Source organism: Panthera leo, chromosome D4 (genome assembly GCF_018350215.1).
Source record: "Panthera leo isolate Ple1 chromosome D4, P.leo_Ple1_pat1.1, whole genome shotgun sequence".
Lineage (NCBI taxonomy): Eukaryota > Metazoa > Chordata > Mammalia > Carnivora > Felidae > Panthera > Panthera leo.
In genome coordinates, this window is record NC_056691.1 from 71,598,709 (window position 1) to 71,617,850 (window position 19,142).

Genomic DNA, 19,142 nt, shown 5'->3' on the forward strand with positions numbered 1-19,142 from the left:
TTTCTTTAGCAAATTCACCTGAACTAATGAAGACGGCATGGCACGAGGGACACAGCCAGGACAAACAGGATTCAAAACACTTGGTTTCAAGGAAGCCTCATCTCACTGAGCTTAAGGAATCAAAAACTTACTGAATGCATGTTGTTACAGAATTGTGAATAGGTAAAAGCTCAGCCCTTAAGAATTAACACTATTTCTGAATCTAAGCAAATCCAAATAAACATCCACATGAAAACAAATCATAAAATAAAATTTACTTCTTTCCATTCCATTTTTGCAGAGTGCCTAAAAGCAGAATAAAGTGCAAATGCTTTAAAAAAGATAAGACCTCTCAAAATTCATATCAATTTTTTTAACACTTAGTTCCAAAAAAAAAAAAAAGCAAAAGGTGGCAGTAATTTCTGAAATTTGTACCACTTCAAGTAAAAATGCTAGAAATGATGGAACAACAGCAAACTGTAACTAACTAAACCAACATGTAGACCAGAAAGGTGGATAACATTCTAAAATAGAAGCTGTTAACAATATGTAAAAGACAAGTCACTTACTTCTTTATATTCATTGATTAGCTTGGTCAGGCCATTCAAAAGCATTGGACCTAGGGGCTTAATCTTGATTTCTGGACAACTTTAAAAAAAATAGCACACATACACAAAGCAAGATAAAAATCTCGTTATTATTTATCTTTTCAGATGATTACTTCAAATAATGAGACACAACTGAAATAAATTAAAATAATCTATTGAAACCTACAACTTTTTTTTTTTTTTTTTTTTAAGATGAGCAAACATGGATTTCTTTCTGGATAGGAAAGAAATACTTGAAACATCTGATCATTCCAACAGCTTGAAATGTTACAGTCAAATAGTTGAAAAAACTTACGTTATACAAATGTGATGCACAAACTGCAAGGATAACGTTCTCAATTTTGAATTTGTATTTGTACCAAAGAGTCCGTCATACACCACCTACAAGAAAGGGACAATGACAATACCAATTAATAGCAGCAATTTACTATTTTCAAATATTAGGCTTCAACAGCAGATCTTGTGCACCACCCCTCATTCTTCAAAATTAATGATTATAATCATTTTAGCTGACCACCGTAGGAAGCCAGCCAATCAGTGGCTCCAGTCAGTAGTCCATGAAGTACAAACACAAAGGTTGACCTTACAAGTCTGCAAAACTTGTGGCTCTACCACCAGAAAGCAACAGAGCTCACAGCAGGCCCCCTCTCTGCCACTCTGTACCACACAGGGGATACTATCAGATAAAACCACTTTGGGTGTATTAAGTTCCTCAATTACATGCAGTCATTCTGAACAGATTATATAAAAACTTCACAGAAAACACCAAGATTAAAGCATTCTACAAGCGGACAGTCGGGACACAGGTGCTCCATGTATTGTGCAGTCATGTCTAGGTGGCAAAAGAGCACATAGTACATGAGTTTTGTGCAGCATCCAGAAGGCTCAAAGAAATCTAAATTTCCCAAATTTCTACTTTTTATGGGATAGTCTTACACTTAAAAAAAAAAATCTCCTTACACTGGTTCCTAAAACTACTAGTAGTATTCTGATCTTACTTAACAACGACATGTGACTGAACACAGAACAGGACTGAGCCTCTAATGGGTAACCGACACTATGCAAGGTGTTGCGAGATACAAAGAGGGCAGCATCACTCCCAAGGTACTCGATCGTGTTGAGGGGTCAAAATGTACATACATTAAAAATGATATAGGACAATATATAATCACATGCTACTTTTTTGGAAAAGACTTTTAGAAAATTTATCTGATAATGCTATATTATATAGAGTAATATGGTAAAATGAAAGAAGCAAAAGGAATAATCAACACTAATGTTTTGTCAGAAAAAATAAAATTCATGGTGCTTACATTATATGCAAAGAATTATGCTACGTTCAAAATCAAGATGAGGTAACATATGACTAATTAAAGGCACTGGTATCAGGAAAGAAGAGGCTCATCTAAATGATACCTTGAAGGATTCTATGACTGAAAGGTGGAGGGGGTGGGCGGGGCCAATTATGTAGAACAGTAATATGCAATCATTAAAAACAGGAATATAACAAAGAATATGTGCGATGAACAAGGAGTTTGTCTTTGAATATACAAAGTTTCGGCTAGATTTATTTTGAAAACACTAAATAACTACAAATAAATTATACACCTACAGGATATCTATGAATACTCTGTCACAAAATTCTAGCTGCTTATTATGTAACATAGTGTTACTACAACCAAATATTCTGAACCAAAATTATCAAGACACTGTCTGGGAAACAGTGCTTGGGAATACCAATTATAAAACACCAATCATGAAAAAGAAATGAAAGAAGCTCCGTGATAATTTTATGTTTAAGGAGACACAAAACAATACTTTAAAGTTACTCAAATCCTAGAGTGCCAGATGTGGAGAATACAAGTTTTATCATCTAAGAGGAGGAAGCAGCCACTGATACAAAATAGGCTTTAAGAGGGAGAGATGCTAAGAAGTCTATGTCCACCATACAGTGAACACGAAGGAGAGTGTTCTCATTCTGGGACTGAAAGAGAAGGGTGGCAGGAAATGGGAACATTTTTCAGACGGGAGGTAGCACACTGGAGTGCATCCTGAAACATGAGTAGATGTTTACCAAGCTAAAGGGGGAAGAGGAGCTCTGCCAGGTAAAGGGAACATTCTGAGCAGAGACAGAGCCATGAAAACAGTATATTTCAAGAGGAACAATTTTTGTTGGAGCTTAAGGTACATGGTAAGGTGGGGGTGGGGGGCAAGAGAGGAGACTGGAAGATAAATAACTGCTAACTTTTCAGCGGTTACTAGGAACCTGATAATTGAATGAGAACTAGCCACTGCTAGTGGGAAAAAAATTTCGGGTGGAAATTTAGGGTGGAATTAGGGTGGAAAAAAAATTTTTTTTAGAAAAACAGGAAAAGCTCTGACACTGATTTAAGTTCAAAAGCAAATAACTAATGACAAAATTATACCCAAATCTCTCTATTCCTGAGCTCTGCTGGTCACCACTTGGATAAAAGGTAAGAGCTTTTGCAGAGGGACTCATCCCACATCAAAAGAGAGTATAAGGATTTCCAATGCAGCAAAAGCCCTGGTGGCAACAGAGAAAACAGAATGGCTGTGGGCAAGAGGAAGGGAAACAAGATAGGAGATTACTGGAATAACCAAAATAAGAAAGGACAGTCTCAATTAACACCAGCATTAAATATAGGGAGATAAAGACATTAAGAAGGCAGAATCAAGAGGATTTGGCCATTGTCATCACATGGGGTTCTTTTCCACTTAACTGACTGGTAGAAACTTGTTCACTTAAAAACATTTTTGGAGCACATGAGTGGCTTAGTCAGTTAAGTGTTCAATTTTGATTTCGGCTCAGGTCATGATCTCACGGTTCATGGGTTCAAGCTCTACGTCAGGTTCTGTGCTGACAATGCACAGCCTGCTTGGGATTCTCTCTTTCTCTCAAAATAAATAGGTAAGCTTAAGAAAAGAAAAAAGAAGAGAAAAGGAGAAAAGGAGAGGGAAGGGGAGGGGAGGGGAGGGGAGGGGAGGGGAGGGGAGGGGAGGGAAGGGGAGGGAAGGGAAGGGAAGGGAAGGGAAGGGAAGGAAAAAGAAGACAGAAAAAGAAGACAAAAAAAACCACACATTTTTGGAGAAGAGCAACTCAGAAAAACATTAGTTTGAAAGGACAGTCACCATACATTTAAGTTGGATGTTAACTATATATAGTACACACTCGACAACAAAAATTTTTTAAATCATTTCTGCAGTTACACTTGAGATAGAAAAAAAGATGGATTCTCATTAATCTTGTTAATACGTCAATGCATCTCCTAAATATCCATTAATGCATTTCTTTCTCTAATTAAACAGACATAAAAGTTGTAAACAGGCCATTTTTCTCTGCAAAGAACAAATTACCTGAATGTTAGCAGGGAACGTTTCTGCAGCTTGTCTAGAACGAAGGAGATGGGGGACAATCTTCAACTTGACCCTTGTACTGACTGGGTCCCTCTTCAGCTCTGGCTTCAGAACTGCTCCCTGTTCAAAAGATGTTTAATTATAACTCAGCATTTCAAAATTACTGTGTGCTGAAAAAGTCATGAGAGATCATCTAAATCAGTAGTCTCTCAAGCTTTTGTTTCAAGATCACTTTACACTCTTACAAACTACTGAACACACAGAGTTTTTGCTTATATTGGAACACCTATCACCATATGCTACATTAAAAACTAAACTGAGAAATTTTTACATATTCACTTAAAATTATATTAATAAACCTATCATATATTTTAATAACATATTTTTTAGAAAATTAACTATATTTTCCCAGACAAAAAACTGTACTGACATTGTTTCATGTTTTTCTATAAATATCTTGATTGTCCACCTTAATAGAAGAGAGTTGTATTCTTTTATCTTCTACATTCAATCTATTGTGGTTATGTTATTTTGGTTAAATTACATTTAAAAAAAAAAAACAGTTTCAAAAAAGATACATGATTGGAAAACTTGGGATGATTTTAGCCTTTTCAGGTACTTGTAGATATTCTTTGACACTATGCCAAAACTTAATAAACAACAGCACCTTGAAGGTTAAAATCTGGATTTGAAACCGTTATCACTGAACTTTTGCATATTGTGTCATCCTAAATTCCACTGAGCTATAACCTTTTAACACTTCTATAACATCACCGGTCATTTGGAAAATAGTGGCTCACTGAGTTAAGCAAACATCTCATTATAAAGCATTTTTAAAAATCACACGTTAATATCACCACCAGTCTCATCAGAAAAATCTGTAGGTACTAACAAGCAGTCAGGCTCATTGTGATGGGATTCAAGTTTCCCTAAATTCTAACTTTTGCTTGAAAGTTCAACTTTTACCACTGGCAATAGACTGTATTAACTGTTCTTGAAGCCTCATTTCTTCATTTTGGAGAACATATCTGCCAAATACCATCTCAATAACCACAGTTGCCCTGTCTACAGGTAAAATAAGTTTTACCGCTTCATCAAAGATATTCTTAAGTAAAGCTGAGTTTTCTTCTTTTTTTTTTCAACCATGAGTGCTGACGATAAAGAGCAGAATAACTACTAGCGCTATTTGGTGACACAGTTCTGGTCTGTGCTAAGACCCCAGCAGTGACACCCATCATTGTTTTAGCACCATCAGTATAAATATCAACATGGTTTAAAAAAAAAAAAAAAAGTCTCCCTATGACCCAACAAGGGTGCACGGACCACATTCTAAACACCACAGATTTAATCAAACCCTTTCATGTTCCACATGAAGAATATGAGCCAAGAAAAGCTCTGTAATTAGCCAAATTCCTCCTCCCCAGTACAACATTTATGTGCAGCCACTCAGGACCAGAACCCAGAGTGACAGGGAGGCTCCCAGTTCCCAATTCATTGTTCTTTCTGCTACATGACACTCAATTTAACCTAACTGGAAATGGTATGACTTTTAAAATAACTATTTATGGCTTAAAAAGCAGACAAGCAAACAATAAACCTTGTATGTCTGGATATGGACTTGAGAACACTTTTAAACACAGTGAACCAAACAGAACTTAGGTCATTAAGCAAACGCCTTAATTTGAGGCTTCAGAAGAACCCACCTATTGTTCTAGATTCTAGACCAGAGGTCAACAAACTAGAGCCTATGGCCAAATCTGGCCCACCATCTGTCTTGATATGAGTAAGAATATGTTTATGTTTTCAAATGATTCTTTAAAAATCAAAAGAATAATATTTTATAATATACGAATATCATATGAAATTCAAATTTCAGTACCCATAAAGATATACTGGCACACAGCCATGCTCCTTCTGTTATGTGCTGCCTATGGCTGCTTCCATGTTAGGGCAAAGTTAAATAGTTGCTGCCTCAGAACCACATGGCCAGCAAAGCCTAAATAATTTACAGAAAACAGGTGTGGATCCCTAATCTACACAGTGTATCATCATTATTTAAGCACAGGAATTGAAACTACCAGATCAAATAAACTAAGTTACCAGAAAATTTTAATCCACCCAGACTAGCATGGCTTAAAATTTCCTCCTATATTTCCTACAGTACAGGTTCGGCTTAAAATCAAAATAACTAGGGAGAAAAAATTCAAATATATGGAGCTCCTATCAACCAAATGTTTTTTATTACGATGTGAGAATAAATCAAAACAACCTACCTCTTTCGTCTTCAGTGGTATATCTCCAAGGTATACCTTGTACATCTTATTAATGATGGCAGGATTATTCCAGTCAATCAAGCTACAGAAGGTTTCAACACAGCTTGTTAAAATTATTTTTCTCCCACTTCAATTATCTCAAAAAACACACAGCCCCAATATTTGTTACCAAAGGAAATGTTAGAAATACACAAATGAACTGGGCAACTGACATTGTAGAAGAAAAGGAAAGGGATTAATTTAGATCAAAATTAGTTTTTAAACAGAAATACATTAAGTATGGGCACCTGGGTGGTTCAGTCGCTTGAGTGTCCAGCTCTGTATTCCAGCTCAGGTCAAGATCCCACAGTTCGTGGGATCGAGCCCCGCATAGGGCTTTGTGCAGAGAGCGTGGAACCTGCTTGAGATTCTGTTTCTCCCTTTCTCTCTGCGCCCCCCGCCCCTTTCAAAAATAAATAAATAAACTGAGGCGCCTGGATGGCTCAGTCAGTTAAGTATCCAACTTTGGCTCAGGTCATGATCTCGCAGTTCATGAGTTTGAGCCCTGTGTCGGGCTCTGTGCTGATGGCTCAGAGCCTGGAGCCTGCTTCAGATTCTGTGTCTCCCTGTCTCTCTGCCCCTCCCCTGCTCGTGCACTGTCTCTCTCTCTCAAAAATAAACAAACGTTAAATAAATAAACTTTAAAAAAATACAGTAAGTCACTTATCCCACCCTGACTCAAAAAATCATTATATCCACAGTCCAATTTGACACCACACAAGAAAAAATGGACTGCATTCCACTCTCAAGGCCAATGCCATGGAGCAGTTCTGACAGAGCAGAGCTAGACTACGCTTGTTCAAAGAGCCCTGAGCCAAGCATCTGTTTAACCATTTGGAAATTCAAAAGTGACAAGGAAAGCGACAAAAAAATTCATCCATTAAACCCACACCCTAAGAAGCCCCTCCCATTTCTCTTAAATTGTGTCACTGTGATTCCTAGCCTCCCCCTCTTCCTTATCTATCAGCACATATTTGCAGCTTTATCATCTAATTCTATACAGCAGTCATGCTGCCATTAGTCACTGAGACTTGCTCCTTAGTGAGCTCCACCAGCAGGTGAATTAGAATATAGCGTTGATTGGCGGTGGGCACCTGCCCTCTGCAGCAGCCCCTCCCAGTCGTTTTACAAACCTAGCAACACTGCAATCCTGCATTTCACGTATCAGTGAGATTTAACAATACTGTCTTCTCTCTGTCTTTTGACATTGGTTCTGCTTCAAGCTATACTGTATCTGTGTAAACACAGTTTACGATGCTGCTTTGACGGTTTTTCTTATCCACCTCTTCTTTCATAGTTTATCAATCTGCCTCTTCCACTATCCTTGAAGACGGTCCACGATTCTATTTTAGTTATTATTCACCTCCATCTTTCCTCAGCCGATTGCTACTAACTAATCCTCAAGCTCTACCTCTGTTTCCCTTCTATAAATACGTCAGGTATATTTTGACAAAACACACACACATTAGTAAAATGAAGTAAAACTTAACAGTAAAACAAACTAAACACTTTAATAAGGATAATTTTTACTGTATCGTATATTTTCCTTTTGCCATCTTTATAGTTTTAGAAATGTATAAACATATGTTTGATGTGAAAATTCAAAAATGTATAGAAATGTATAATCGGTACCATGTCCCTCTCTATTCCCTTTCAGTAGCCACTAATTTTGGTGTATCTTTTCCTAGACTTCTTTTCTATGCATGTAAAATGGGTGGCTGGGTGGGTGGGTACAGCAGGCAGGTAGGGAAATAAACAGATCAATAGATAGATGGATCACATGGAGAGATACTTCAGGATTTTTCTTTAACAAAATGGGAAAATATCTACATATTGTTCTCAACTTACTTTTTATCTCTTAAAAATGTCATACTATTCTTTCTGAAAAAATGGACACTTGTTTTAATAGACAAAGCCAAAACTAATTAGGATACTTCTAGACCACATTTTTATTTCCAACAATCCAATCCACTACATGGTGTAAAGATTGGGGCCAGTTCAAACACAATGAGAAGTTTTAAAGAAAGATTTTCTGATACTTCAAAACCAAAAGTCTTTGAAAGGAAAAGGCAGTTACAAGCAGCATGAAGGAATTTCAGACCTGGGGAGGGAATATCAAAGTACAGTTCTGTCCAACTTTCTTATTTACAGAGCCCAAGATCTGGCGAGGTTATGAGAGTCCTCCATTCTCAATCAGTGAGAGGCATGACCAGAAGTAACTAACTGTGTAAGAATCCGCTCCTCCTATATGCCACCTCCCCTGCCCTGTAGCAGTGAGCTGTTCCCAACCATCACCATACGTGCAGCTTGCTTACTGAAATGGAACCATATTATCAAAGACACAAAGAAGTTAACTTCCTTATTCTGTAATACCTATTTGTATTGGTTTCTTTGAAAAGGGAAAACTACAATACGCATTCCACTGCCTTTTAGCACGTTATTACATTAAGCATTGAAACAAATTTAATAATTATTCCATAATTTGGCTTTTTCAACCAAGTAACTTCAATTTTTCATGTCATTGTTCAGTCTTCACACATCTCATTTTTTAAATCAGTACACACATTATTTTGTATTCTGCTTTATTCATTTGCCATTCCTTGGGAGCAATTTCCATGTTGCTTTATTACTTTTATAATTATTTCGGCAGATATATAATATTCCATATAGATACACAGAGTTAATTTACTTAACTATTTCCCTATAGCGAAAATAATTTGTTTCCATTTTTCTTACAATTGTAGGAAATGGTATAATGAGCAAATCTATAACATTTTTCTAAATATATTTTTCTTCTTTTGAATGACTCTTAGCATAAATTCCCAGAAGATTTACATAAAAGATTATAAATATTTTTATGATTCACTGCATACTTCAAACTGCTTTCCAAAAATTATTTTAGCTTATAATGCCAATCAACAGAATATAAAAATAGCAGTTTCAACAGAAACTAAATGGAGTTTCAACTATTACACAATTTTATTTACCAATGGGTACAAATTGGTGCACCAGTGTTTTATTTTGCACTGATTTGATTTCTCATACAAAATATTTCCTATGAGGGGCACCTGAGTGGCTCAGTCAGTTGGGCGTCCAACTTCAGCTAGGGTCATGATCTCACAGTCTGTTCGAGCCCCACAATGGGCTCTGTGCTGGCAGCGCAGAGCCTGGAGCCTGCTTCAGATTCTGTGTCTTCCTCTCTCTCTGCCCTTCCGCCATTCACTCTCTCTCTCTCTCTCTCTCTCTCTCAAAAAAAAAACATTAAAAAAAATTTTTTTTTAATTTTCTATGAGCCTTTTAGTATTTGTATTTCTTCACATGTGAATTAAGATCTATTCAGCACCACTTTTCACAGGACCTGATTTTTACCATATTAATCCTAATATGTACATATCCTTTATTAAAAGCAATCTCCATTGGTTTCACACAAAGGAAGAGTCAAAAATGAGTAATTTCTGGGTTTTGGCATTTTTCTTAACATTAATTATTTTAAGTCCATTTACCTAGCCGCCAAAGGTCTCATTTCTTGTGGTAATATTTCTAATCCATTCCAGTTTTAAACTGCATCTCCAAACAGCTTCTCTTCTTTGTCTTATACAGAATCCTGCTCTTAGGCAAACTGTCTTTATTAAAAATTAAGTATATTTCATAACCTCCTAAATCAAATGTCTCATTACAGAATCCTGAAAGAAGAAATCTGTGCTCAGTGAGCTTTTAGAAATATAGCCTCTTTTCATCTTTTAAAGGTGAAAAGAGATGTAGTTTACCTTTGCTTGCTTTTCAATTCTAGGTCCGCTGCTGTCGCTACACTGTGGCGTGTGTCACTAGAAGCAATCACCAGGTGGAGAACAGCTTCAAGTTCAGGCACCTGCTCAGCTTCTATGAATTTCACTATACCCAATTTGCACTGCAGATAAATGAAGGGAAGGAGAAACAGTGATCAAAGAAACAAAGACCCCCAACCAAAAATACTGTTTAACAGATCAGTATGGTCATATACCAAGGATCAACAGTAACAACAGGAGCAGCTCCTGTTTAGGCTTACATCGTGTCAGGGACTGTATATGATATATATTCACGATTTCATTTAACCCTCACAATCTATGAGATAAGCAATATTATACCCATTTTTCTGATGAGGGAACTGAGGCAAGGCTTAAGAATTTAGACACATAGTAAGTGATGAAAACAAGATTCAAACCCAAGTCTCTCCAACTCGAAGACCATTATGATACACAGCCTTCCTACTTAGGTTACAGTCTCTCTAGAATGATAAAGCCTTGAACTGAAGTCCAAATTTGGAGCCTGCAGGTAAGAGAGTGGAACATTATGAATAAAGTGCTCCATGGATTGTTTTGACATTTCAAAAAGAACTAAACCACATTCCACAGAGTTCCACTCTATTGTTAACATATTCATTCTGTCCTCAATATTCTTACATACTGAAAACAACAGGATTTCAAACACACTCTAATGAAGGTAAGTGAAATTCTAACCAAACACTATTCAATGTAATTGAATGGCTCAAATGAAACACAGACTGAAGAGGGATTCTAATTTGAATTTCATGCAGTGTGAAGGAGCTACGAATTTCATAAAAATTCTATTTAGGACACATGTGCCTGAAGAGTAAAACTGTCTTTACCTAAAAGCCAGTTACATAATAGTTATTATGTATATGAATCAAGATTGATAGAGTTTATAATTATTAAATGACAATGGGTTCAATTTAAAAAGATATATAAACAGATCATAAAATGCTTGTTTTCCTTCCCCTTGTTCAACACAACCTACTTGTAACAAGAGCTACAACAGAAAGCACTCAAACACTTAAGCCATAGAAAAACAATTATGGAAATTAACTACACAAAGATATAAACAAAAAAATGTGCAAAGAAAACTGAAAACAGTACTAATGCCCATCAATAGGAGACTAGTTAAAACCTTATGTGGTTTACACATAACTAAACTTTATATAAACATTTAAAAAGATGACTTTTTTAAAAAACCTGATATGCTGTTAAATGAAAAAAGTAAACTACAAACCATATATTATATATAAATGTACAATGTAATATAAAAATGTATTGTGTAAAACTGTAATAGTGTATACACACACATACACACACACACACACACACAGTAGGTTGTAAGAATGACAAACTAGGGGGAACACCCAGGTGGCTCAGTTGATTAAGTTTCTGACCTGAGACCAGGTCATGATCTCACGGTTCATGGGTTCGAGCCCCGCATTGGGCTCTGTGCTGACAGCTGAGAGCCTGGAACCTGCTTTGAATTCTGTGTCTCCTTCTCTCTCTGCCCCTCCCCAACTCATGCTCTGTCTCTCTCTCTCTTTCTCTCTCTCTCATGAATAAATGTTTAAAAAAAAATGACAAACTAGGGTGGCAGGATTCCAGGTAATTTCTAATTTGTCTTTATAATGTTCTGTGCTGTTTGAATCTTTACATTATCATGACTATCATTAGAAAAAATAAAAACCATTTTTATTGAAATAAAAACAAAATTTTATTTCATCTTTGAAATGAAATGGTTCACTTCAACACCAAACTATAAAACTGACAAAAAACATAGGCCTTTAGAAATTAGCAAATAATTACTGACATGATATTACAATTTAATGGTAACAACTACTCGCCAGCACTTAAGAGCTTTAGCCCTCAGAAAGACCTAGAGTCAAAGCCTAGAGCTAGAAGTGAGACCATGGTACATCTCAAAACCTCAGTTCCTTTTACAGAATGGAACAATTTCTTTACCTCTCTGGGTCGCCGTAAGGATTAAATGAGACAATGTATTCAAAGTGCTCAGCACAGTGCCTGTCACATAGATCACACTCAAAAAAGAGTAGCCTCTACTACGATTTACCTTTCTTTCTTACTTACATCCTGGTTTGAGGAGGGAAAAAAAGATCTATAACACATGAAGAAGTAAATCTACTCAAACATAACCCTCACTGAACAAATCATTCTATAAATCTGTGAGTGGCAGGAATGCCCCGCTTGCCTTTTTCCCTCTCCTGGGGAACACTGTTTTGATCAGTGGTCAGTTACATTCCCAAAAAGAAAAAGATCAAATCATTTAGACTGCCATGGAGAGATAAAGGAAGGATTGGAAGACTAACCCATGTTGCTTGAATTCCAAAATAATTACATACTGATCTCATCTGTTCTTCCCTGAGGTGCCTGAGGGCACAGACACAGTGAGGCAACTTCTCTGGAGAGCACCAGTCTTTTTTAAAAGCTGCTCAGAGAACATCTGTGTCCTGTTTAAATCCAGAATAAAATTCTTAATGCCAATTTTTAAATTCCCAGGAAGAAATATAAAAGGGAGTCATGCTTTTCCCCCATATTGTCACATATGAGTATAGGAGTTCTTCAGTTTACACAAAAGGTACAGCCCTAAAAAGCTGAATAACCTGATATAAATTGTATTTTAACTGCACCAAAATAGCTAGATGATTATTAAACCTATAATTAAAAGCTAAAATGAAAGAAGTGAGACATAGTCTCTAAGGGGACTGTATTTTACCCCTGAACTATGTACACAATGTTAGAAAAACTGAAAAGCGCTTCCCACTCCTCCCTTCCCTTGGGGCTTTAACAAATAACTGACACCATGAAGAGAGCACATTACATCAATCGGTCCTTGCAAACATATTTCATTAGAGAGCCTGAATACGTGGGAATTATGTTACACATGCTTCCATGGACTTCATAGGGGCTGGTATACAGGGGGAGGTTCCATTATGAACAAGCAGTGTACGATACCTGTTCCAACTGTTCAGGTGTCCACGGGTTATCACCAATAACTCGCTTAGCTGCATAAAAACTCATTCCTGGAGGAGGCTGTGGTATTCCAGAACCTCCCCCACTATTTGAAGAAGAACTCTGTCCTGAAGATGAATTTTGGCGACTCTGGGATTCATTTAACACATATCTGAAAAGGAAACAAATTTAACCTCCTTCTTAAAACACATACACACACATGCATATTTAATACACTCAGTTATATACTTTTCTCCCAGAGAATTTTTCTAGAATACTTGAAATTACAATTTCATCATAAAGAAAAATTCTAAAGGTGTCTAAAAAACCTATTTACATCTTTAACAAATTAACTGTTAAGAGTCCATCTGTTCGGGGCGCCTGGGTGGCTCAGTCGGTTAAGCATCCGACTTCGGCTCAGGTCACGATCTCGCAGTATGCGAGTTCGAGCCCTGCGTCGGGCTCTGTGCTGACCGCTCAGAGCCTGGAGCCTGTTTCAGATTCTGTGTCTCCCTCTCTCTCTGCCCCTCCCCCGTTCATGCTCTGTCTCTCTCTGTCTCAAAAATAAATAAACGTTAAAAAAAAAAAAATTAAAAAAAAAAAAAAGAGTCCATCTGTTCAACTTTGTTACAAATGAACTATTACAGTTACCAACAATGAGTATAAATATTTTGCTCTCAATCTATAAATACAACTATTCAAGAGCCACTATGGGCCCACTGCATTTTGAGTTTCTGGTTGAACAATAACAGAGAAAGGTTAGCTGACTGCAAGAAGGGCCTAAAAAAAAAAAAATTATTATTCTATATCCAAAGCACAGAACATTTTTAGTCAGTCCCATTTTTGTTAAGTTGCAATCCACCTCCAATTCTTCTTATATCCCTGCATTAGAAAACCCACTGAAACCTCCAACACATACACTCCAAACACATAACACCCCAAAAAGGAAAAAAAAATTCAAAAGAACCCAAAGAGGAAAAGTCGTAACAATTAGCTTTTCCCATTGTATGTTCAAAGCCCTTTGTAGCTACTTATTAATTTACCATCCTATTTCCATTTTTGGCTTCTATAGATTAAACATAAGATTTCTGGTAAATTATTTTTGATGCAGTTAAACTGGTAGTTCTCATCTAGGAAATGAAAATTTTGAAAAAAAAAATTTAATTCAAGTCCCTTCCAAACTCTAAAGTTCTATGCTGACTTATTATGACTGAACATTAAAATGAAATACTCGCTGTTGGGGCACCTGGATGGCTTCAGTAGGTTGCATGTCCAACTCTTGGTTTTGGCTCAGGACATGGCCTCATGGCTTTGTGGATTCGAGCCTCACATCATGCTCTGTGCTGGCAGCACGAAGCCTGCTTGGGATTCTCTCTCTCCCTCTCTAGCTGCCCTTCCCTGACTTGTGTTATCTCTGTCTCTCTCAAAATAAATAAATAAACTTTAAAAAAAAAATTTTTTTAATGAAATATTCGCTGTAATAGAAATTAAACACTTGGATCCTGATGGTATAGTAAATTATTCCATATTATTTACTTGCTATATCCATTCAATTCCTAAATCCATCTACTAAAAAAAAAAAACAAAACAGGGGCTCCTGGGTGGCTTAGTCGGTTGAGCAGCCAACTTTGGCTCAGGTCATGATCTCACGGTCTGTGAGTTCGAGCCCCGAGTTGGGCTCTGTGCTGAAAGCTCAGAGCCTGGAGCCTGTTTCAGATTCTGTGTCTCCCTCTCTCTGACCCTCCCCCGTTCATGCTCTGTCTCTCTCTGTCTCAAAAATAAATAAATGTTAAAAAAAAAAATTTTTTTAATAAAAAAACAAAACAAAACAAAAAAAAACCTGTTAAGGAACCACTTTAATATTTTTATAAAAATAAGGCAAATTCTCACTGGTAAGAAAAACTGGATTGAGTACATTATGTGCCAAAGTTAAATTTGGATTTGGTAAGAAAAACTGGATTGAGTACATCATGTGCCTAAGTTAAATTTGGATTTCAAAGTTTATTTACCAAAGCCATCATCACCTGCCAATTCTGGCTGCCTCCTGATTTAACAATTATAAAAAGGAGGTTTTCATTTATTTCTAAGTTATAAGCAAGACTGGTGGTGGTCAGTAAATTAATCAATAATTACCAAACAGCTAACATTATGCAAAACATCATCCTAAGCACACGTCAGAAGCATTCCAAGAGGTGTGAGGTTGAGTCCCTGCCATCTGGAGATCTGGAGCAAGCTGAGATAATAACACATATAACAGCGTTTGACATGATACCACAGGGCAAAGAAACCACCGAAAAATAAGAAATGGTATGACAGGTACTAGACAGAGGTAGTAGAAGTGTTTCAGGGTCTGAAAAATAAAGCCACCAAACAAGAGGGGTGGGAAGGAAGCAAACTGGAAAGGAAGGAAATCGTACAGCACGAACCCTCTTGTGTCTGGATGGAGGGACAGATGATATGGGGCTCCGCACGGTAAGCTTATAGTGTATGTTCTACTCTTGATCAGGGAAGAGACAAGAAAAGCAGCATTTTAGATCAATATCTCTGGAAGCAAGAAAATAATTAGGCCAGAAGCTGATCACAACCTGGGCCACTGTGCCAGGGACCAGAGCTAGGTAAAACAGCTCTTGGCTTTAACAAGTCCCAATCCATTAGGGAAGACAGATGTGTCAGCAGTGTGATAAATACACAAAGTGGTGATACAGATGGATGTGAGTGTCATTAAGGACACGGAAAATGGCATTCTCTGCCCAGGGAAAGAAATTCATGCCAGAGACACACACTGCTGACGTCTAAGCTAGTTTGAGGTGCTTTTTCAAAGCAGTTTTTTTGGCTGTTGTTTTCTTTTTCTTTCTTTCTTTCTTCCCTGCTTTTTTGATGGGCAAGCATTTTAAGCAGAGAGAACTGTACTGTCTTAAAACACGAAAGGCAAGGACACATAAGAGCGCATCAAATGCATGAGTAGTAACGACTGGAGAACGATAGCCCAAGGACTTTAAGGTGTGACTGGTAAGAGGCGCGCATAAAAATCAGGGACCTTTTCTGGCAGTGTAGAGAGTTTTGAAGAAGAGCAGCTGGTGAGAAAGTCGTGACAAGAGCTGAACAGAGACGAAAGTAGATGGCAGCGGGCAGCGGTGAGAGCGGTTTCAGGATGCATCAGGGAGCACAGAGGGGGAATTATGGGACTGGTATTAGCTAAAAGGAAAAGGGAAGCTGGAGGCAATTTGTAACTATACCGACTCAGCTATGAGAACCATCACAGCACTGATGGCAATTAAAGAAAAGGATCTATTTTTATGGGGAAAAACGGATTTCAGCTTGGACAGGTTGAGCCCGAAATGGTTACAGCAGGTCCACACCTGTGAGGTCAATGAGCAGCGGAGCTGGGGTTTAGCAGAGGTCAGGGCTGCAGCAAACATGAAAATCTGAGACATATCCAATTTCAAGCAAAAGCTGAATCATTTAAAAGAGTACTTCACTCCACACAGTAAAAGCAGTTACTAATAAGGCTGCTTTGTTTTGATTTCTTAACCTACCCGTAAGGCATCAGAAGGACATCTAGCATGAAGTCCAAAAGCAGCTGCACAGTCTTTGGTTTCTCAGCAAGATTAAACGGAGAAGCTGATTTTGATGATTCAACAGGGTATTTCATGTGAAAAAGGGTTGGTATTAAAAGATGCATTAAGCTGAAAAAACAATTACATTTATTGCAACTACTTTAAAAATAAGGTTTTTATAACATGCAAATAACAGACAAAACAAAAATCATATAACATAAAGTGGCAAGTGTAGCAAGGGCCATGCATTTTCAACACCACCAATTTACAAAGTCCTAAACCCAGGGGCTAGCCTAGCTTGCTCTGCTACTGAAACCTCAGTATACTGAGCAAAGACTGCCATTTAGCCAACCTGGCTCATCACCAAAAACACCAGAAACACATGTACAAAATATGACCTCAGTGTTAGTATCTGAAGTTACCAAAAGAGTTTTCTATTAAACTTTAGGTAGTTCAACTTCCAACATGTTCCCTCAATAATTTTTTTTTCTTTTCCATAGTTAAAGTTATTCTAAAGCTAAAAAAATAAAAAGCAACGGTTTAATATTTTGAATAAACGTCCACTGTGTGAATTTATGTAACACGCCTTCTGTAATTCTTTCATTACACCTTTTGCTATTCTTAAAAACACATGAAAACTTCAAAGAGTGCTTGCACTGTTTATCAGTTGTATTTGTAAATACGTGGATTACAGTTTCTCTTTTAAAAATATACACACTCTAAAAAGTAAAGTAAAACCACCACTTAACTCCATCTTTCCTCCACAGTTCTGTGCTCTTCCTGACGATGCTCACTACAACCAGGCTACCCTACAGAACTCTGAGCCAAACCTGGACACTAAGTGTGTTATCTAAACCTTTTCACCCCTCCAATTCCCATATTAATATAAACAAGTGATCTGTTCCTTAAGAAAACTGCTCTAAGACTTCATACCCTCCGAAATGTTTTGATGAAAAGCACTTTATAACTAATTTGTGCAATCACATGAAATTAGCTTCTTCAAAATAATTAACAAAATAAATGCATTTAGATTGAGAAACACGTTGTTAGTTCTGCACATTTTCAATATGCTCACATCAAGAAATTTTATAATTACCAAAACAGTAACAATGAAATAACACAGGAAATTCAATTATTTGTCACCTGAAAGAGCTCAAGCCTTCACATTAGCCCAAGTAAAACAAAACGTGCGACTTTATTTTTTTGAAAGGTAGCTGTAGACTCATGCAGGTGAGAGGTAAGATAACTGAGGAGACCGTACCTATCCTGCTGTGGCTGAGGCTTCCCTTCCATGGCAGTAAGAAGCGTGGGGGCCAGTTCACATTGTTTTTCCACTGGCAGGCGAGGATAGCCCATCTTAACATAAATTATAGTAAAATTCTAATGCAATGAGAGAAAAGCAGGTGAGTGTGAAGGAAATACTCTGGGATTTCAAAGAAAACACACGGTTGATAACTTAGGGAGTTCTGTCATTAACAGAGAAATTACATTCTCTCTCCATACATTTACCACGTGTTTATTACAGCTTGATCAACTATTACATTTCAGGAAGAATTCCAGCCCTATTTAGTCAAAATGCTTGCTTTAAGATGTGCTGCACGTGAGGGAGCATGACCTAATCGAAAGTACTCATGCATACATCTATCAAACATTCCATTTTTTCACCTTAAATACATAAAATTTTATTTGTCAATTATGCCTCAATAAAGTTGGCGGGGTGGGGGGAATAAACCACTCAAATATGCAATGTTCGCTGAAAAGGAAAAGTAAGCATTTGGCCAATCTGAACCTACAGGCTACACATTAGCATTAATCCTTTGAAGCTAAGAGGAGACCAACTGTGAAATCCTAGGCTGTTGTTTCCCAATTGGTCAGTTACTACAGCCTCCTCAGTACACGGCAGTGCTCTGGTTCCTCACCCGGACAACTGACCAATGAATGATGAACCAAGGCAAACTGAGTGCTGTGGGTATGTCTGTATCGCTATAATCTGTATGAATGCCTCACTGTAAGCAAACTTATAAATGCGTATCTGGATCCACGCATAATTAAAGATTTGCTTTTCTGAAGGAGTCTTCGCTTTATGAAGGAGGCTTCATAAGGTTATTCCTTTGAAGACATTCTCTTTGGCAGTTTTATTGGTACCTAATGTTCCTATCTGCTTAAAGAAAGGGACATCTGTAATGAAGCTGTATGTACAGAGCAGGCACAGAAAGATGTCTGGACCAGTACATGGCTCCCAAGGTTTGGAATCCAGATGTTACATAAGACCCAATAGATTCTGACTCAAAGCTAGAAACAACAAGGCCAGGAAGAGATCATCTGACATCACATGGCATCAACACTCTTATACATTACTTTTCATGAAGACAACAATTTAATAGGAGTATTTCTTACCAGGCTCAGTTTACTTCACTTTTAAAAAGGATACCTTTCTGAACACATCAGAAACAGAATTTTTAAAAATTCAGCTTCCTATCCTTGCCATTTACCCTTTCGTTGCCTTCTTCTATTATCATTTATTTATTC

The 19,142-nt window shown here is 37.3% G+C and overlaps 1 protein-coding gene and 1 long non-coding RNA gene across 5 annotated transcripts in view; one reads left to right on the forward strand and one right to left on the reverse strand.

Moving 5' to 3' along the window:
* ECPAS (Ecm29 proteasome adaptor and scaffold) overlaps positions 1-19,142 on the reverse strand; it is a 103,287-nt gene that overhangs the window by 53,486 nt on the left and 30,659 nt on the right. For all 4 annotated transcript variants that reach the window (XM_042914135.1, XM_042914134.1, XM_042914136.1 and 1 more), the window contains 8 exons: positions 17,875-17,993; positions 16,593-16,742; positions 13,060-13,228; positions 10,042-10,181; positions 6,236-6,317; positions 3,963-4,082; positions 883-968; positions 549-627 (listed from right to left, as the gene is read on the reverse strand). In XM_042914135.1, coding sequence (XP_042770069.1) covers positions 549-627; positions 883-968; positions 3,963-4,082; positions 6,236-6,317; positions 10,042-10,181; positions 13,060-13,228; positions 16,593-16,742; positions 17,875-17,993 — 945 coding nt within the window. The remainder of the gene's footprint in view (positions 1-548; positions 628-882; positions 969-3,962; positions 4,083-6,235; positions 6,318-10,041; positions 10,182-13,059; positions 13,229-16,592; positions 16,743-17,874; positions 17,994-19,142) is intronic.
* LOC122205606 lies at positions 10,629-17,652 on the forward strand. Its single transcript, XR_006196165.1, has 2 exons — positions 10,629-10,753; positions 17,381-17,652. It is a non-coding gene; the product is annotated as an uncharacterized LOC122205606 (long non-coding RNA).